Consider the following 14699-nt stretch of genomic DNA (forward strand, 5'->3'; position numbering starts at 1 on the left):
TTTACTAAGCATGTCTGTTTATTCAACTCGAGATATTTATTACTTATTTTTTTTTCCAGTTAATGGCCAAAAGCATTTCGACACACTAATCCGCAAGATACTCTACGGCGCCAATGAAGAATATCCACGCCCAAAATATTTCTCACTCAATCGCGGTCAAATGTTTCCTGAAAAACTTTCACTCATGGATTATCGTTTCGACGAAGTGGAAAACTGGTGGACCTGGCAGAAGTCCACCGATGACCCCACCGCCACCGCCAATATATTCCCCGAACGTGCGATCATCAGTGAGCTCATCGTGCCGACAAAGGAATCCGGTCAAATTACCTATTGGCAAGAGTTTTGTATCAACAAATCCTATCCGATGCTGGTTATTGGACCCACCGGCACCGGCAAGAGCGCTGTCATCACAAGCAATCTGAATGCGCTGCCTAAGCATACAAATCTCGTCAACATTGTAAACTTTTCGGCACGCACAAGTGCACAGCTGGTGAGTGAACGAACCAGTGTGTGGGCGAGAAGCTTGAGGGGAGTGTGGTTGTGAGTGAAGGGGTGTGTGGTGAAGATTGCAAAAGTGGCAAGTAAGCAAGTGTGCGATTGTGTGTAATGTCGTGTTGGTGCGACTAAAGTGATGTACTGCCAATATGTAGCATGTTGTATGCATAACGATTGTTGCTACGAAAAGTTGCTTGGAAATTGTTCAGTTATTACAGCAATTTCGGTAGCTCGTTTGCCACTGCAATTGCTGAGATCTACTCAAATGCCGAAATTGGCAACAGCACGACACTGTTTCGCTTGCCATAAATACCCGTGTGCTGACACGTGTATGTGTGTGTGTGAGTGCCTGGCTGTGCTACAAAGTTTCTATTTTTGAGGTAAGCACTGGAAATTGGAGCGGCCAACAATGCGTAGGTGCAGCACAAGTGCCTGCAATGCCCATACTCATAAACACTGCGTGCACACACACACGCACACACTTGTACCATACGCTCATGCAAATTTCCGTCCGGTTGTATTGTTGTGTGCAACAGTTTGTCTGAAATCTAACCGGCCGCATGGTCAAGTGGCTGCGCTGGTGCTTGTGCGGTTGCCATTGAAATTGAGTTTGACAACAACAGTAACCACAACGATATCGTCTATAAAACCGCCAGCAACTTAACGACCGCCGCCACTAGTGAGCTCAACTTTTGCATAAACGTTATTTGCTGTTGGTCCGTCTACCGAGCGGGTTCATTCAACTGCCACCGTGACCCTGCTACAAATTCACACTGGCTGCTGCCCCCGAAGCGAAAGGCAAAAAATAATAATCACCTAAACCATGAACGCCATTATTTTTTATCTCGACGGCCCAAATTCGCTTAATTTAATTTTTACCTATTTAATTTTATTTTTATTTTATTTTGTTTTTTTTTTTTTTTTTTAATTTTATATTTTTTTTGTTTAGCCCTATACAAATTTGTTTGCTTTTTAATTATTCACAATTTGACATTTACATTCACTCGCCAACCTCTACTTAGCCGTTAGTTGGCGGTTAGCTCGTTTGCTTTATCGCTTTATTGGCCAGCGTTCGGCGCTGAGCGCTTTGCGCTTCGATTATGTTAATCAGTTGGCACTGTTTTGTTGCTTTCAACCCAATACAAAACGTAAAAATCGCGCTTTAATTTCTATTATTTTAATTCTTTTGTAAACCATCAATTTTTTTTGACAAACACACACACATACACACTGTTTGAGAGGTTACTTAATTCTGCCGCTAGAATTCATTTATCTTCGAAGCAACCTATTTTATTTATTGAACCAAGCACACCATTTTAGCTGGGGTAATATATACTTGTTAAAATAACTGCAATTTTTTTGTGGGTTTTGTATTTTGTGGCTGTATGAAAAGCAGTCCGTGTGCTTCACAAAGCCTTCTTTCGATTGTTATATCGAAGAAACCAGCACAGTGCCAGTTGCTTTCTGGCTACGCAGTGAGCAAAGCCGTGCGGAGAAAGTATACGCGTGTATGTATGAATAAAAAAACTGTTCATCCGATCTACATCTATTTATCGATCGCTCAAAGTCTGTGTTGTCAAAAAAAAATTCAATTTGCAAAAGTATAAGAAACCACTTCGAACTAACTTTTAGCCTCAGTATACCTAATATAAAGATTCCGTCTTTATCGTTGATTTTAACAAATCCACAAATACGTCCAAGAACTAAAGCATTTTGTCCTCTAAAACTATATACTTTTTGGTTCCAACTAACCTCCGCACATGCTTACCTCTTATTATAATCAGTATTGAGAGCGACAAATAAAACGAACCTGCCATTATTCGCGTGCGCCATTTATTGTTAAACGCCTTATATACCATATTCATTCGCATGAGAATTTTATTGCAACAACAAGCAGCACTAGATTCATAAATGACAGGTATTAAAACGAAATAGGCAATAAGAATATGTTATTAGGCAGCCAGCATTAGAAGTGACTAAATTATGCAAATTTGTGTAATTATTGAAGAGGTAATGTGATTTATGCCCTAGAAAGCCGAATGTGTATCTGTTGTTTTTGGGCAAAAACTGTATACATATCGTATATATTTATGTTATAAGTAAATTTTGGGGTGTGGGTTACCTTTTGATCAGTTGAAGCTCGTGCGCGATTTGAAATTGAAAATGTCCATAATGTGAAATGTTAATGACAAAGATTAGCATCTGTTCGCATATTCCAAAGTCATCTCCTTTTTAGTAGTTTTATTGATAAACAAACCAAATGAAATAAATTAAACTGTCTTCTATGAGAATATTGAAAATTTACGAGAAAGTTGCTGATGAGATTATGCACTTTTTCTGGCGACTACTCCTAGAAATTTAGATAAAAATCCACGCAGAATAAATTGGCAGCTACTATACACCTATGAATTCATTTAAACCGTAGCCCTTTGAGGAGAATTATATCAGATAAGACTGATTTTAAGCTGAAGTGGCTGTCATAAAAGTGGCATTAGATCACTACTTAGCAGCGCAGGCTCTTCTAGAGTGTTCACGATTCACTTCGATAGTGGGGCAGTAATGTTACCCTTGAGATTAGCGCTTTGACGATAGCTTATATCTAGCCACAGGTTCTAGCTTGACAAAAGGCTGTACATAGCAGTCTAAGTGGACACCCCCGCCATCTTTAGGGATCAGCCGTCCGATCTAACTTAGTCGAACCTAACTTATCCTGACCTAACTTTAGTTTTTGTAGGTATGGGATCCCTTAAATATCATTATTATTTGAACGAAAGAATACAAATGGAAATAATAATCCAAGTCAAAAGTGATTTTTTCAAAAAAAATATAAAAGACTTTTGTATTATTGAAATAGTTTTAAATTTTTTTTTCATTTTTTTCATGCCATACTTGATTATAACATTATTTATTATTTCACTTTAAAGTCAATACTAATGAATTTGTGTACATATGTCTCCTTGTTTTACATTCCAGGTACAAGAGACCATCATGTCGAAACTGGATCGGCGACGAAAAGGCGTCTACGGTCCACCGCTGGGCAAAAGGGTAAAATTGTGCAAATAGCTTCATGGCATAAAAAATGATTAATTTACAAGGATTCACTTTATTTTAATTATTTCGATGCAACACGTTAACTTTTTACTCTTTCACTGATGTTTTCGTTGTTTTTGCAGTGTTTAATATTTTGCGATGATGTCGCCATGCCATCAAAGGACACCTACGGCTCACAGCCGCCACTCGAGTTGATACGCCAATGGTTGGATCACGGCTACTGGTCTGATTTGGTGGATACAACAAAAATTGAATTGGTCGATATGGTAAGCAGACTGCGGAGGAGAGGCGGGGGTGTGTGTTGTTTAAATTGTTTATATTGGTGACTTTTTAACGGCAAAAGCTCTCTATGGTGAGCAGCAAAAAACAAACATGCAGATAAATAATGTACATGCTTACACATGCACACTACCACAAATACATATGCATACATATGCATGTACATATGTTGTTGCAAAGTTGTAAAGTTGCACATGCAGGTGTAAGTATGTATTTATGTACATGCGTGGGTGTAAGTGTAAGTGGCGGCACCGATATCGGTTCGTAAACAAAACACACTTGGCCACGTAGTTGTTCGGCGTGTTTTAAGTTGATTGCTTAAATTTGCAACAAAAACAACAACAACAATGAAGGCGAATTTACAAAAAAATGCCACATGAATGCGAAAGGGTTTCCATTTAATTAAGTGTGAGGACCTTTGATGACCCTGCTGCGTCCGAGCAGGACGAAACTTGTTTGCTGTGAAATTGAGCGCAGCACAGCAGCCGAAAAAATCCGTTACTTTTTCCCCCCAAACATGTACGTATGTAGATGTATAACAACCGAAGTGTGAGTGGAGCAACGGCTGCAAGAGGAAAATGTACGAAAAAAGCGCGGCACGAACGCGTGTTCGGCAGCATTTTAATATAATATTGAAAAAAAAAATACAACAATTTTGTAATATTTAAAACTTTTTGTACTCAAAAAGAAAAAATAAGCGAAAACAAAGGCACACACACACTCATACACGCAAACATACCGCTCAAACCCTAATTGGCTGTGCAAGTGTTTAACAGTAAAAGCCAACACACACTTACACATGCATGGCATATACAGTACGTGTACTTACACATTGGGGGCACTTCCGCATATTTCGGCTCTTTGGCAACGCGGTTAGCTGCCCACACAGCCAGTCAACCACCAAATTGCCGTACATATTACAAAAGTTTGCATTCCAAAGTTGTTTTTCGAAACAATTTTTACATTTTATTGTTCTCATTTGACTTCAACTTTTTGCTGTTGTTATTGTAGCTTTTCGCTTTAACATTTTATTTATTGTTTTCATGCGAAAACGAAAATAAATTTTTAACATTTTTTAGTGGCATGGCAAGCAGAGGCAACAACAAAAAAGTTTCAAGTTAAATAAAATAATGCGGAAAAGCTGGAAAAGCGCAAACAACAATAAAAACAAATGTAACTTGTTCATGTGTTGTTTGTTTGGTCATTGCCATTGTCTTTTTTCATCTTCGTGCATGCGTTTATTATGTTTCTATTGTTGTTGCATTCATTCATTGGCTCTTCACGCTCCCCTCTCCCTATATATGATATCTCACTCTCTCTCAATTATTTATGTATGCAGAGTTTCGTCGGCGCTATGGGGATGCCGGGTGGCAGCAACTTCATCTTTCCGCGTTTCTATCGTCACACATTTCTCGTCAGTGTGGACTCGTTCGAGGACTCGACCATCATTAAAATATTTACAGCGATTGGCGATTGGCATTTCGCCAAGGATTATCCGGAAAAGGTGGCGCTGCTGGCGCGGGTGAGTAATAATGCAGTTAGCAAGCTAAAAACAAACATATTATGAATATACATATGCAATATTTATATGGATTATAGAGCTCTCGTATGGACATATACTACATATATATGTATGTATATGTAACTGATTAGTCACCAAGGTAATTTATCTTGGATGTGCGACGAGGATATTTCTCCGTCGTCGAATTCAGAATCAATATTCCTCAGGCTATGGGTAAATTTAGTAAGCTCCGAAATAAAGCATGACTTTTAAGTATATTTTTGATACGAAAAAAGAAATGCTGAACGATCATAGATTTCAGAGAACTATTACTAAGTAGAGTTATATTTTTCCGTTTTCAGTATCAGGAGATATATTTGTGCCTAGAGGCACACGTAGTACAAAAAAAAAGTATTGATTTGTATCTTCTCGAAGGCTTGGTTCACCGAAGCTAAGATTACCGAGATCTTTCAGCCTCAATCTTGCAAAGAATGGACAATGGGAGGGAAAGTGCCTGAATGTTACACCTCACCCTCTTCCATACATCTTTGACAATCAGCGTCCAGCAAGATTTTAATCCAATATAAGACAACTGATACCTACCTTACTCTCTTCTCAATATTTCGCCCCCCAGGGCAGCTTTCTATCAAGGGTAAGTCCTACGTATACTTTTTGTAACATTGTACAATTTGGTTGGCACTTCTTCGTTGTTCATCTACGTTCTTTTTAATCCAAAGCATCTCAAGACTAAAAATCGAAACCTAGTTTTTTAGATATTGAGATATACTTCCGATATATTACCCTTATAAATTTTATTCGAACGAACTAAGAGTAGTCTTACTGACTACTAATAATCCACTTAAGAAACTTACCGCCGTCTAGCGTTGCTTACTACACTTATCTCAACAATACTTTCATGGAATACCACCTAAATTCGCAAAAAGGTGCTTAAAATAGTAATATATAATAATATTAAAAACATTTATATGGCCACATACATATATACTAAGATATATAAAGTGTAATGTAAACGTTTGAAGCATGTGCAATTTTCATTTGATTTCAGGGTCTTGCCGAAGCAATGGTCAACGTTTACCGTCAAGCATTGAGAGTATTCCTGCCAACACCCGCTAAATCTCATTATACATTCTCGCTACGTGACATCACTCGCGTCTTTCAGGGCATTGTCCTCGTTCCGGCAAAAAGGCTGCAGGAAGTTGAGAAGCTCGGCCGTTTGTGGGCCCATGAAACGTATCGTGTGTTTTACGATCGGTTTGTATGCGCTTATTTTAATGCTTTCGAACAAATGTTTATATAAACCCACAAATACATACATACAAGCATGTAGATATCCTTACCTACAAGAAATGGCAGATAAGCAGAATGATGTCAGACAATTTTGTGGGACGCCACTTTTCGCAATTACAAATTTTTTACATTTTTAGCTCGCTTTTTATTTGCGGATACATGTCCGGAGCTAAAGTTGCTCTTAAGTTTTTATATAGTCCCGCTGCCGGTTATGGTCGGTGGTTTTGCGGTAATTACAGCGCGCTGCATATGCGAGATACTCACGGAAGTGATGCATAGCTTTACATATGTTGACGTGACGGAATTTGAAGTGTGGCCTGGAATTGGGTTAATACTTTTGAAGTAGCAGTTCCACTAAATTTTGTGTAACTTTCTTTTGGCTTTCAGAAATTGTCTTCGACTATTAAATAAAAAATTATTTAGCAGTAAAGTCTTGTAATTAAAATCCGAGGATAATTAATTTATATTATATCTTAAATGTGGAAAAGGCAGAAAAATTTTTGAGTGAAATAAACAAGAAGGAGCTGGCGGCAGGGAACTATCTACTATGAGCTGCGCCCCTGCGACCAAGCTCTTAATTCGAAACTGTATTGGCGTGTCTGAAGAAAGTTTTCACCTAGGCGTATCCAGCTTCGGCCAATAGGGAAAGTGTATGCCATCAGAACAGCGAGAGACCACACATATCGATTGCAACTGACCAGAAGCTCTGGGAGCTTGGTTTACAGTTTCCTTATCATCCACCTTAAAGTCCATACTTGGCCCCAAATGATTACTACCTGATGCTGTCAATGGAGAATGATTTTGCTGGAGTAAAATTGATTTCAAGCTGCTATAATAGACTTATCCATTGTTTGGCAATTGGAACGAGGTTTTCCATGAATGTGGCAATGTGAAATTACCTTCAAAATGACAAAAAGTTATGGAACAAAACGATAAAAATTTGAATTGAATGGACCCAGACCTTTTATTAATTGGCACTATGAGACATTGGAGAAAGAGTCATTTGTTAAAGTTTACAAAAGTATACCTAGGTGTAACTCCTATTATCATTGCTTATAGAAGACATGTTAGCAATTATATAATTTATGTCTTAAAGGCTTTCGCGGAAGGCATCCCAACACATTGATTGTTAGACCATAAATTAAAAATATATGATATTAATCCGAAGAAAACAGGTCTACATGCTAGTTAATGTTAAATGTTAGTTGTCATACTCTTCTAGGCAATAAGTAAAGTTTAGCCCTTGTTAACTATTCACAACTGATATCTAAGGATAATGTCAGAGTGGAAGTGAAAAGCGATAATATAAGATGGTGCTACTTCTAGCTACAAATCGCTGCATGTACAAGTATGTTATAACGGGTGATTTTTTTGAGGTTAGGATTTTCATGCATTAGTATTTGACAGATCACGTGGGATTTCAGACATAGTGTCAAAGAGAAAGATGCTCAGTATGCTTTGACATTTCATCATGAATAGACTTACTAACGAGCAACGCTTGCAAATCATTGAATTTTATTACCAAAATCAGTGTTCGGTTCGAAATGTGAAAATCCGCTTTTTTATCGACAAATTTTGTTCAGCGATGAGGCTCATTTCTGGTTGAATGGCTACGTAAATAAGCAAAATTGCCGCATTTGGGGTGAAGAGCAACCAGAAGCCGTTCAAGAACTGCCCATGCATCCCGAAAAATGCACTGTTTGGTGTGGTTTGTACGCTGATGGAATCATTGGACCGTATTTTTTCAAAGATGCTGTTGGACGCAACGTTACGGTGAATGGCGATCGCTATCGTTCGATGCTAACAAACTTTTTGTTGCCAAAAATGGAAGAACTGAACTTGGTTGACATGTGGTTTCAACAAGATGGCGCTACATGCCACACAGCTCGCGATTCTATGGCCATTTTGAGGGAAAACTTCGGACAACAATTCATCTCAAGAAATGGACCCGTAAGTTGGCCACCAAGATCATGCGATTCAACGCCTTTAGACTATTTTTTGTGGGGCTACGTCAAGTCTAAAGTCTACAGAAATAAGCCAGCAACTATTCCAGCTTTGGAAGACAACATTTCCGAAGAAATTCGGGCTATTCCGGCCGAAATGCTCGAAAAAGTTGCCCAAAATTGGACTTTCCGAATGGACCACCTAAGACGCAGCCGCGGTCAACATTTAAATGAAATTATCTTCAAAAAGTAAATGTCATGAACCAATCTAACATTTCAAATAAAGAACCGATGAGATTTTGCAAATTTTATGCGTTTTTTTTTTTAAAAAGTTATCAAGCTCTTAAAAAATCACCCTTTATAAATTGCTCAAAGTTATCAAAGTGAGAGCGTGCAAAAAAGCGACTTGGCTATCTCGAGAGGGCAAAGAAGGTTGTGCAGATGTTTCCCGTATAAACTCTTCTTGCTAATAACATTAATGTGGACCATTTGCTAGTTTAATTCTATTTTATTATGCCGGTCTGTATCTTTTATACTAAATGTTTGTTCGATTCTTCACTCCCAAAAGTTTGAATAATAGAAAAAATTAATCTTTACCTCGAAGTGCGACAATTTATTACCATTAGCTTAATTAGGCTTTCAAGAATGCCTGACTCTCATAGTAATATCCCCTTAACCGGTTTTTAATGCAATATACCAATTTAGGCGCACACATTTCCGTGGGTGATCAATTCAATATTTTATTTAAAAATAAACCTTTCTGGGAAATCATGAATATGATCAATATTTCACACTTTTATATTATGAGAAATGAAAATGATAAGCTATAACATCCTATTTTATTGAAAATATGAGGAACATATTATGAACTAAAGGGAAAAACATGCATCTTGCCTTTAGTAAGAACTTGGGGCAAGCCTTTTTTAGAGCTGTCAGGTCCTTAAAATTGCTATAATTTAAATTTGAATATATTCTGATCAGATCTAGCACCGATTTGAAGGGTTTTTGAAATTTTTCTTAATTTTTCATTCGTCCACTTTCATTGCGTACAAAAACAAATTGCATCCGTTGGCTGAGCGCTACACACGCAAACAACCTTAAAATTACTATGCACAATCTATTCTATTTGTCGGGCATATCTGCTTTTGTGCACACTTCTCTGCACCGTGTTACTACGGTTACTTTAACCGCATTGATATAACAATTCATAAGCATGCAGCAAACCGCATGAAAGCAATTGCACGCCTTGCACTAAGCGCTCTTCGCTGTCGGAATTTGCCGTGCCACTGATTGCATCCATTCGCATATATCTATATCTTATTGTTGTTTTTGTTATTCTAACTATTATACGTTATTATTGCAGGCTGATTGAGAAGCGTGATCGCGACGCACTGCTGGACATGGTGAGCAACGCATGCAAAACGAATATCCGCTTCCCCCTCGAGCAGGCGTTCGCCGACCGCATGGCCGATCCCAGCGCCAAAGTGAGCGATGATGATTTGCGCAATTTATTCTACGGTAATTATTTGGAACCAGATGCGGATCCGAAAATTTACGATGAGGTCGAAAGTTATGATAAATTGGAAAAACTGATGCACTACTATCTGCGCGATTACAATACATTCTCGCACACGCCAATGGATTTGGTGTTGTTTCGCTTCGCCATCGAGCATATATCGAGGTGAGTTAAGTGGTTGTGTGGCGGTCGCCAACAATGTGCGTTGTTGTTGTATGCGTGCGATGCATTATCAGCACAGACAATACAGTTAATGCACGTGTATGTGTGTGTGTGCGTGAGTGCTTTCCACAGCGGCGATGCAGCACTGATAGGCTTGCGGCTGCGTGCGTGCGTGGCGTTTACGTGACGTATTTCATGCAACGGTGAATTGCAGCCAACCAAGTGTGTGATTGCACATGCAATATTTACAAATACCGCTGCGCATATACGCACACACACACAAATACATATAAGCACACTTGCTGGCATACGCTTGTCAACACAATATGGCAACTCTATTAATTTCATGTTTTTTGCGGTAGCACACTGATGCCGCCGCCGCGCATCACACACACATGCATAACTGCAAGCACACACGTGTATGTGTGTGTGTCCGCTGCTGCGCGCCATCACGCCCAATTGTCTTGCCGTCCACACTTTTGCGCTTGCGCTCGTGTGGTTGGCAACAAAACCGCCGTGCAACCAGTGTCCGTGTTGCACCGCTGGTCATCAAACCGACACAACACCGAAATTCACTTATCCGTTCATCTCCGCGCCATGCCACGCACAATTCGCTCATTGCCGCACTCACCACTCACAATCACTCACACATTAATACCAACATCAATCGCACTCATTTGTTGCATTTCATTTGATTTCATGCATTGTTGTTTTCGTTTATCCCGATGGCGCTTCTGTTGTCCTGCAATTGCTTTGGCCCGCCAGAGTCTCGCGTGTTTTGCAGATGCCGCGCGGCAATATGCTCATGGTCGGCATGGGCGGCTCGGGACGTCGCAGCTCGTGCAGATTGGCTGCCAGCATTGCCGATTGCCGCCTGATGACGATTCAAGTGACAAAGACATATTCGCAAACCGATTGGCGCGATGATCTGAAAAAGATACTGATGACAGCCAGTTTCAATTTAAATCACACGGTCTTTCTTTTTACCGATGCGCAGGTGAGTTCAACTGTTGAAATGGAATTAATTAAAACCAAGTGGAATTTGGCAAATATTTGCATTCCCTTTGAGAGCGCAAAAATGCAAAATCACAAGAAAATTGAATTTTTGGATTTTAAAACGTATTTATGTGTATATGTGTCACGTGACATTCGAATAAGACGAGTGTGGTTCTGTTGAGTTTCTGTTGAACCGTTCACATCACATTTTCAACTGCTCCACCAGCACAAATTCTATAATTATGAACCAAATACGTAGTTTCTATTAGATTAGTATAGTAATAAGAACAAGTAAGGGAGAGCCAAGTTCGGGCGCAACCGAATATTTTACCCACTTGCAACTTTATAGCCGCCTTGAAGGGATTATTTTCACTCTCAAGTTCTGAAATCGTCCTTTTTTGGAAATTAATTTCAAATTTTATTTAATAAATAAGTTAACATAGATTTTTCCGCTTAAAATTGTTTTTATCTTCAAGGAGGAAACTAAGTTCACTTACTCAACCAGATCGTTAAGCCCTTCTTTAATTTTAATTTAGTCAAAAATTGGGAAGTTATAAAATGTATTAATAATATACCAAAAATAGATGAGCGTTCTCATTTTGAACCAATCTCGGAATACTAATGTACATATATTATTATTTAAATTTTCATGCCAGAAGTAGGTTGGATTCAAATGTTAGTCGGGGCGAAAATCATGTTAATTTTCCAAGGAGAAGTGTAGTTTTAAAAGAGAGTTTTTAGTAAATAATTATCAAAAATCTTATTTTCGACTGTAACCGATTATTTAATTGTAGTTATTCCTCTCAATTCGCTGAAAGTTTGATAATTACAGAGCTGTAGCTCTCACTTTTCTCTATTCCCAGTATAATGAGTTCACGTCAATAGCCTGTGGAACCCTATATGTTTTTGTAAATAATAAATTATTTTACTCGTACTAGACTGAATTGATTGTATTGATTATGCGAGCCCATAAATCAAAGCACATTTTAGGAGTAAACGGCAGTCTATGGAACTACTCACAGCCTAATGAGTAATTTATAGCGTCCAAAATTTATATGCGACCATATTGGCACATACATATGTAAACATGCATATATCTTTATGTAGGAGTGCAGGTAGACCTCCACAGTTGACTACTCAAAAGCATCAAACTATAGCAATATGTGAATCGCCAGTCGCAATTTACACGCATACATATACTATATAAGTATATGTTATATTGTAAGTATGTCTGTTCACTGAGTGACACAAATACAATGCATAATTTGCGACTATCGGCTTATTGAATCTATAATTTATTCTCATAAGCAAACTGTGCCACCAAATCATTAATATTAATACATGCTTATGAATATGAGTTGCACGTGTATCTATGTGTGTATGTGAGTGCATGCCTTGTCAATATATTGGCAAGCGTTCAACTCAATTGTTAGCTGCACAGGTAATATTCAATAATTACAAAAATAACAGCTCCTAAACAGGGTAATGAGGAGCTCATTCTGCAATGTGAATAATGTTTCCTCATACATATGTATATAAATGAGTATGTAGGTAGGCAAAACTGGGATCCACTGCAATAACCAATTATAAATTTATTTTATTTACATATATTAAATATATATGCAATAAAGTAGCAACCATAAATGTGTATAAAAAGCGAGTTGGTAGAGAGAATTGCATTTGCATAAAAGGAAACATTTGTCTTTGTGAAATTTGAATATTTATGTGCTACTTCCATGCTTCAATAATTTTATTCTCCGATAGGAAAGATGAATATCATTTCATTATAGAATTATTCCCATTTCTTTATCTTGAAATATTAGTAAAGACAGCGCACATTGATTGACAGCATATGAGACTGATACCATTACTACACTACTGATGGTTACGGAAATTATGCTAAAGCGCACCCGTAAAGTAGACAAAGTTGCGACTTGGAAGAAATTTATATCTTAGCAACAAGTTTTAAAGTGTGTTTTTTATGATTTTTTGAAATGTACTCGAAATTACTAAATGACAACCTAACTTAGCAATTTTATTTTTGATTGAAGCTAAGAATATTTCTGGAAAGGGATACCAAATATGCTTAAAATTGTGTTAATTTTTTATATAGGCATTATAAGTATTTTAAAACATATTTCATTGAACCTTAAAAATCATAGTGTTTGAGAATAGCGAAGCAAATGGAGACACTATCTTAAACCTTTTTGTAGATGAGTAAATTAACGAACACAGTTGGCAACTTCTTTTTAAAAATTCGAAAATAATTTAGAAGTAAGTAAAGTTTAAGAAATCATTTGTTAATTTTTTTATAGATTTTTTTGACTTGATATCATATTTTCATACATTCTTGATTTGACGGCCTTTAGGTATTAGTGTTTTTCGCCTATTGTTTTATAGTTCTGAAATAAGCTACAAAAATCTAAAATATTTATAAATTTTATTTCCGTTAATAAAAATGATATGTAAATATATCATGCAAACTATTTCCAAAATCCAAAAAGATCTTTCTTATATAAATAATGAGATGATATAATAATGAGGTGATCAGATGATAGTAAATACTTAGTATATGGTAATCCTCTGGGAAAATAGTAGCTAATAATATACTTATATACTTACTGAATATATAATATTATATTTATACTTGTCATAAAGGATCCTCTTACAACTGATCATTACTTTTGTTGGTTTTAGAAGTTATTTAGACCGCAATGGGATCATGTTTGAAATAACCTCAGAATATTTCATTTTTTACCTTTTATGTTTTCCTCAAAACTTTTGTTTCCATACATATGCTTATAAAAGAGCTCCGAAACTATCGATAGTTTCGATAAATAAAAAAGATACCGTCATAGCACCATCGACATCTTTCTGATAAAAATCGCCATTTAGTATATTACATATAAAGAATTATTTCATTGCTTTCTTATTACCCTACCAAAACCCAACACAACTGCAACAGGCATTCCATACACATTCGTTGCACGTAAACAGCTGGGTACCGCAACTTCATTAGTACTTTCATACATACATTTACTGTATTGCCTTATCTGCTCGAACAATGTGCTCTTGGCCATAATACCAAATCAAATTACAATGAGGCAAAGTGCATAAATAGTCGCATTAGGCAATGTAGTGCAAGACAAGCGGTTGTGGAGGGAGTCAGCACGCCAGTGACCAAGCAACAATTCAACTAACAATAAATATTAATTTTACACTGTGTTTCACCATACAAATAGCCAACAGATTGTAGATATTACATACTTACTTGTAATACCATTGAAGACGACATGGTCACACAAACCGGTGGCTGACTGACGTCGATATAGTTTGCATAGGTGCATTCAGAGTAATACATAGATACGCAAGGGGCTGATGATGGTATGCAGGCTCGGTAGGAAATCGGAAATATTAAACGGAGTATAACTTTTATTTTTACTCGACA

The 14699-nt window shown here is 37.4% G+C and overlaps 1 protein-coding gene across 2 annotated transcripts in view; it reads left to right on the forward strand.

Moving 5' to 3' along the window:
• LOC105232710 (dynein axonemal heavy chain 3) overlaps positions 1 to 14699 on the forward strand; it is a 100236-nt gene that overhangs the window by 45401 nt on the left and 40136 nt on the right. For both annotated transcript variants that reach the window (XM_049457490.1, XM_011214492.4), the window contains exons 37-43: positions 60 to 490; positions 3469 to 3540; positions 3669 to 3812; positions 5165 to 5347; positions 6393 to 6598; positions 9941 to 10258; positions 11021 to 11252. In XM_049457490.1, coding sequence (XP_049313447.1) covers positions 60 to 490; positions 3469 to 3540; positions 3669 to 3812; positions 5165 to 5347; positions 6393 to 6598; positions 9941 to 10258; positions 11021 to 11252 — 1586 coding nt within the window. The remainder of the gene's footprint in view (positions 1 to 59; positions 491 to 3468; positions 3541 to 3668; positions 3813 to 5164; positions 5348 to 6392; positions 6599 to 9940; positions 10259 to 11020; positions 11253 to 14699) is intronic.

This window comes from Bactrocera dorsalis, chromosome 5 (genome assembly GCF_023373825.1).
Source record: "Bactrocera dorsalis isolate Fly_Bdor chromosome 5, ASM2337382v1, whole genome shotgun sequence".
Lineage (NCBI taxonomy): Eukaryota > Metazoa > Arthropoda > Insecta > Diptera > Tephritidae > Bactrocera > Bactrocera dorsalis.